Consider the following 6,557-nt stretch of genomic DNA (forward strand, 5'->3'; position numbering starts at 1 on the left):
TTGCTACTACTAAAAATACTTACTTTACTCTCTGGTAACACCATCATTGTATACCACCAACCAATTCATAAAATTTTGACATTACAGTGACAATATATTTCATTTCCAAATTTCGTTTCTTGTGTTTTTATTTATTCTGTTATTTACTATTTACGTATTTTAGCATTTGAAAGAATGTTGTAATTATTTTAGAATAAGAATAATAGACACATTGTGTACATTGAGCATCTGGTCTTACAAGTGTAAATATACCTAAAATATGGAATTAGCCTACACATTACAAGTCGACAACTCCGACGGTAACGTGAAAAGAGAATTGTGTGACATTGAGAGTGCTTGCAGAGTGTGTATGGCTCAAGGAAGAACTACGAAGTGTATATTTGATAATGAAAGCGGGAAAATCTTTGAAATGATTCACTTTTGTTCAGGAATAGAGGTAATTTTTATGTTCTAAATTCTTTCATGGGGGTAGTGTAAAATCTTTTCCGTGGTTTTTTTATGCAGTGTTATGTGCGAAAAAGTCTCTGTTTCCCTCCCTTCCCAAGTCGTCATCATCTTATTTAAGGGCCAGACTCTTGTTGGTGTAGCCTCCTCCACTCCTCACGGTTCATAGCCAGTTCTTTGACCTCTCTATAGATGTTCACTTTGATCTTCTTTTTTATTTGTTCACTGTACGCCATTCTTGGTCTTCCTCTCTTTCTTTTCTCTTCTATCCTCCTCTCAATTATCACTCTCACGTCTAGATTAAAAAATAATAACTTACAATTGCACACAAAATAATTCCATCTGCATTTTGATCACGTTGTCCACACGCTGAAAGCCCTAATTCTTTTTATATAATGTAGGAGGCTGACAAGTCACTTGATGGCAGGTGGTTTGCAACACTTCTTTGTTAATTTTATTTCATGACAACAACCAACACTAGGGGTGGTATTCCAGAACTCTACTCAATGCTCAAGTAAGGGTTTGAGCAGACTTGAGTATGATTTCAAGCACTGGAAATATGACCCTAATGGCAAGGACTTGAGCATGATTTGTAGTGCTTTGAATCATACTCAAATCCTGACTTGAGCATTGAGTAGAGTTCTAGAATACGACCCTAGAAGAGCTTGCTAATATACAAGTACTCAGATCAGATTATTATTTTTCCTCAATGGTGGTCACTAGACTTGGGCCTGTATCAGTTTTGTAAAAATAATTGGCAATTGTCGCCAGTGTCAATATTTTTTACAGATTTGTGTATTGCCTAACCACAATAACCACAAAAAGTGTTTGCATTTCAATGTAGACTTATAAAATACTCTTTAATTCTTATTATTCCAGATATCAAAAGGAGATGGTCTACCGACACGCATCTGCACAATCTGCCTAGGAAACTTGACCATAGCGCACAAATTCAAAACTACCTGCATAATATCTAATGAAACTTTTCAGAAGTTTCTTATTCCACATATCAAAGAAGAGCCTGACAACATATTACCTAACAATGATGTTGAAAGTGATGACAATGATCAGAATGAACATGTTGACAAAGATGATCAGGACCATGACGAGCTGGATGACCAGACTGATGATAAATATGACAATATAATTAAAATTTTAAAGCTTAATTGTAGAAGAAGTGAAAGGATCACAACAGTGAAAACTGAAAAGTGAGGTTTTAAATTGTTTAGTCATTTTTAAATGAAACATAAATAGTTAATCTGCCTCCATGACTGAACGGCCAGGTGGTCTGCCACACAGCAGTCCCGGGATTGGATCCCGAGCCGGGAGAAATATTTGTTTGTCCTACATTTATTTCTCTGGAAAGTTTCTGTGGTAATTTGTGGTTGTCTATGTGTGTGACCATGGCATGCGTAATACAGTGTTTCCCTAGTATGTGGCTTTGAGTGTGAGCATTATTATTGTTGTTTTTATTGTGTGGTGTCTTGTTACCTCTTCCTTTACGAAAATTGTACTTATCGTATTGATGATGTACACTGTATTGCTTGCCTTCATGATGAAAGGATTGACCAATCGGTGTACAGGAAAGGAATGGTAATTTGTATTGAAAGGCTCCTTACGTGCACCCTAAAGTAAAGTAGTGTATTATTCATATCTATCAGAACATACTAGAAGTCCGAATTAGTTTGTATGATGTCTGAGCAAGAACAAGTGGAACTCGCTTTTAAGATCGACTTTTTAGTAGCAGTAAAGGTGTTTGTGAAAGAGTTTGTCCATGGAAGTAATGCCACCTTACCTATCTTTACCGCCAAGCAGTAATCTGAGCATTAGTGCTTTCCAGTTTGGAAGGGTAAGGGTGCTGGTGAAATTACAGACATATTGGACTTGTCAACTTATATCTCATGGTGACAGGAGCGATAGTAGTGCCATTAAGATCTTTGCGATTTAAAGCTTTGAGTGGCACTGCAACTGTTATGGGTAGGCGTGCGCTTACCACCACCTGGTGTTAAGCGACTTGTTTTACCCATGACATGGTATTATTTAAAAAAAACAGGCACTAGATTAAAGTACAAACCAATCTCACTTGCAAAGTAAAATGAAGACAAGAGTTTATTGTTGTAAAAATTTTTAGTATTGTTACAACAAAAGAAACATCGTAAACTGTGTCAAATTGATGTGCATTTTATGTTTAATTTTCCACGCACTGATAGTTCATAGCAGTGTGTTAAATTGCAGACAAATAAAAAAAGAAAATGCTTCAGAGATAACTCAAGCTAGAACGAAGCGTCGATACACAAAAGCCAATGGAGAGACAAGGATCAAAAGACAAAACAAAAACAAATTTACAAGGCTAACTTGTAAAATTTGCGATCTTAAGTTTGACAATAAGGAGGAGTGCGCGAAACACAACCAGAGTTGTCATAAGGACAGCCTTAGCTTCATTTGTGAGGTAAATTAATTTACATACGGTATATATATAAATTTACATGTTCCTGTGTATTTGGAAGCCAGTACAAAGAAGATCTAATAACAAAAACGCAGGGGAATTTCGATAGCAAGATAACTTGACCTGTGGCTCCGGAAGTAAGAGCAATGCTATGGTGCAGCATGGTCGTTCAAGTTCCACTGGATAGAAGAATTTTTTCTGTGTTCAATCTTTGTAGTGATAATCATATACAGTGTGTTGATTTGCATTCTCGCCATATTTAAGAAATTAATAATAGAAATAATGCTTTAAATATTTTTAGATGATTTACAAAAAATATTCTTACTAATTATACTAGTATCTAATAAAGTTTTGTAAAATTGTCCCCTAGTGTATTTACCGCGGAGGACAGTGAACCCACCATTCGCTTCATCGAGCGATACGTAATCTTTCTCGATCGCTTATTTACCTATTTTTTAAATTATGTTTATGTACTAGTATTGTTATAATTTACTTATTATTTACATTAGTTAGAAAAGTTGACTGCAAAAAGATTTTTTGTAACTTAGATTTGGTACTTCCCAACTTTAGGCTACATGAAAGTAGTGCTAGAAGTACCTAGCTCCACAGCCGGTAGCAGGCTCCGTACCGGAGCCAGCCACAGGTATGCAGTTTCGTTTCAACATAGCATATTCTTCACAACAGAAAAAGCAGAAAGAGAGAATCAGAGACGATTTTTGCGCGCACTTCGACACTGGTAATCTGCGTAAACTATACGTTTCACATCATGCCATAAGAACGCACGTGATGGTAATGCAGGGTATGGTGAAGTGGTAGCGGTTTTTTTTGCACTAACTCTTGTTTACATACCAAACCACATGGAATTTCGTGAGAAACTAGAACGTATGCGCGATGTCAGCGGAACATAGACGCAATACGCAAGGTCGACTGATGATCTACCAATTACGCGCCCGATACGATACTTCCCCCGTCCCTACTCGTACCTTACTACCAAATAGATCTAAAATGCATATTTTCTGCGCATAGGCCATTGTTCAAATGGTTGCCGGTACCTGTGACACGTGTAGTAACGGTCAAGCGTGGTTACCGCAATTAAATAAGAAATAAGAATTTTGGTTTTTTTTTCAATTTATTTTTTTAGTGATTTGGGTTCAGTTTCAGATATAGATTGACCTCTGTAAATATGGCGAGAATGCAAATCAACGCATTGTATACATAACAAAACTAGGGGAGTTAATTCACAAAAAAATCCCAATGATGCAATTCTTTTTTTTTAAATTATGGTTTATTTTTCTACATAATCTTCTTTTAACTCTGTACACCTTGACTAGCGATATCCCAACTTCAACTCATCAAAATAATATTTTTTTGTCTAAATGAAAATTTAGCCTCAATTTTAACTATCACTTCCTCATTTGATGCAAATGGGTAAAAAATCAGATTAAAAATCTCAAATGGGTTAAAAACCCTTTTTTTAAGCGGGTTGAAAGGGTGTATTGAGTTAACAAGGTACGGTAATAAAGCAAAAATGTTAGTTTTTCAAAGTCCTAGTTTCGGAACTATTAGAGTTTTACCTAAGTTGAAACCTTCGGAGCTATTGTCGCTAGATGGCGTTAGCTGTAACATTGATACTTTCAGCGTTGTTGATAGTAATAATAATCAATCCGTTACTGTAATATTTTTTTTACTTTAACACTTTCACAGGTGTGTGGAAAGTTTTTCACTCATCGTTCGTCGCACTATTCGCACTTGAAGTCCCACCTACCACCACAATATTCATGCAGCCTCTGCGACTACACCACATGGTACAAACACGATCTGGCCAAACACGTCCGGATACATAATGGTAATTTTCTATGTAAACATATGTGGCTACCGCGGTTCACTCTCACTCAATGATCTTATACACAAGATAATGAAGTACGTAACGTGCATAGTAATTAATAATTAATATTTAATAAATTATCGTTTGAAGTCTGTCGCGCAACATATACAACTGTTAATACAATAGTGTTGTGCATAAACTAAGATCTGCAAAAAAAAACCACAGAAAAATTCGTAAGGTCTCTTAACTGGCAGAGCATCTGCCACGGATTGCCTGAGAGTGCTGGTTTGAATCCAGCCGGATCGAATTTTCCAAAATGTTCGATCTTCGTTATTAATAATTAATAGTAAGAGGCCAAATTTGACAGCTAACGAAGGCTAGTATGTAACTTTGAAAGCGATCAACGATATAATGAACAAAAAAAACTTAAATTTTATTGAAACATTATATAATATGACAAAACATATTTGAAGTACTGTTTTCGCACGAATTCCAAAAAAATGCAATTGTGAGTTACCCCGTAACGTCCTGGGGGCGTATGAACTTTTAAAAGAACATGCAAGTTCCAGCGCTATTCTTTTTACGCCCAAAAACTGACTGGATAAAATTCATATCACGACCTAAATATTTTCCGCCGACTTCTCGCTGGTTATTTTACGGTAAGTTACGATGATATATTTGTCACTTAGTTTAAGAGAAAAATAATAGATACGTATTATTCATATACGAAAATAAATAAAGTCACTATACATTAATAATAATAAAAATACTACATAATAATAACAATACACTATATTTTAATTATTGTAAATAAGAGAAAAGCGCAAATTAAGTTTCCGAACGACGTCAATTGTCGTCTTAAATTCCGCGGGTAAATTTTTACTTTGCAGTTTGTTGAAAACATGTCAATAACATTTTTTGAGAAAATTTTACTATAAATTAAATTGTAAGAAGTTATGCTTGGCTTTAGTGAAAAATAACCTTTAGTATCAACCAATGAATCTGCGACATATGCGGTATGAGTTCATCGCAAAGATTGTGGACCATATCTTTGCTAAGCCGGTATCTTTTCGTAAATTGTTGTGCATCCATTTCAAACGGAACACTACGATGTCGCAGTTGTCTTCTTTGGATTTTTTCCATATTATTATCGTGTGAAGTATCACTTTCGAGATACGCAAACATTTCGTATTCATCGCACATGATGACACGATTGCCTAAAAATATATAAACTCAAAATTATAATAATTATTATACAATTATACACAAAACAATTCAATAAAAGCTACACCAAGACACTGTGAACTGAGTGGTTTATTGCTGTTACATTTTGACAGATCAAACGTAAAGAAAGTGTCAAAATAATGTTTATAATACGATATCAGATCAGATATATTTCAGACGTCGAAATCGCTAGATTGGTTTACTTCAGCTACTTTCACAGTCTAATGACATACGGCATTTTGCTTTGGGGTAATGCCGCCGATATCAACAGAATCTTTGTCCTGCAGAAACGTGCAGTTAGGGCAATTTACAATCTGGGCCCCAAAGTATCTTTGAGAGATAAGTTTAAGGAAATTAACATTCTTACACTAGCCTCACAGTACATTTATGAGAATGTAATTTATGTTAAAAGGAATAGTAATTTATTTATGAAAAATAGTGACAGACATAACATTAATACGAGGAATAGAAATAAACTAGCTTTTCTTGATAGTCGTCTTCACAAAGTCAAAAAATCATTTAAGGGGCAATGTATACGCTTCTATAACAAGATTCCGGTTGATATACAAAATTTGCCTTTCACGAGGTTTAAAACTATAGTGAAACAAAAACTTTATA

At 35.1% G+C, this 6,557-nt stretch overlaps 1 protein-coding gene across 1 annotated transcript; it reads left to right on the plus strand.

Moving 5' to 3' along the window:
- The first annotated feature begins 273 nt into the window (after positions 1-273).
- On the plus strand, positions 274-4,815 carry LOC113238738 (zinc finger and BTB domain-containing protein 40-like). The gene is made up of 4 exons (XM_026475576.1): positions 274-436; positions 1,324-1,652; positions 2,680-2,893; positions 4,595-4,815. The coding sequence occupies exons 1-4, from the start codon at positions 350-352 to the stop codon at positions 4,787-4,789; spliced, it is 825 nt and encodes a 274-aa protein (XP_026331361.1). The 5' UTR covers positions 274-349; the 3' UTR covers positions 4,790-4,815.
- The last annotated feature ends 1,742 nt before the right edge of the window (positions 4,816-6,557 follow it).

This window comes from Hyposmocoma kahamanoa, unplaced genomic scaffold (genome assembly GCF_003589595.1).
Source record: "Hyposmocoma kahamanoa isolate Upper Pololo Valley unplaced genomic scaffold, ASM358959v1 97975, whole genome shotgun sequence".
NCBI lineage: Eukaryota > Metazoa > Arthropoda > Insecta > Lepidoptera > Cosmopterigidae > Hyposmocoma > Hyposmocoma kahamanoa.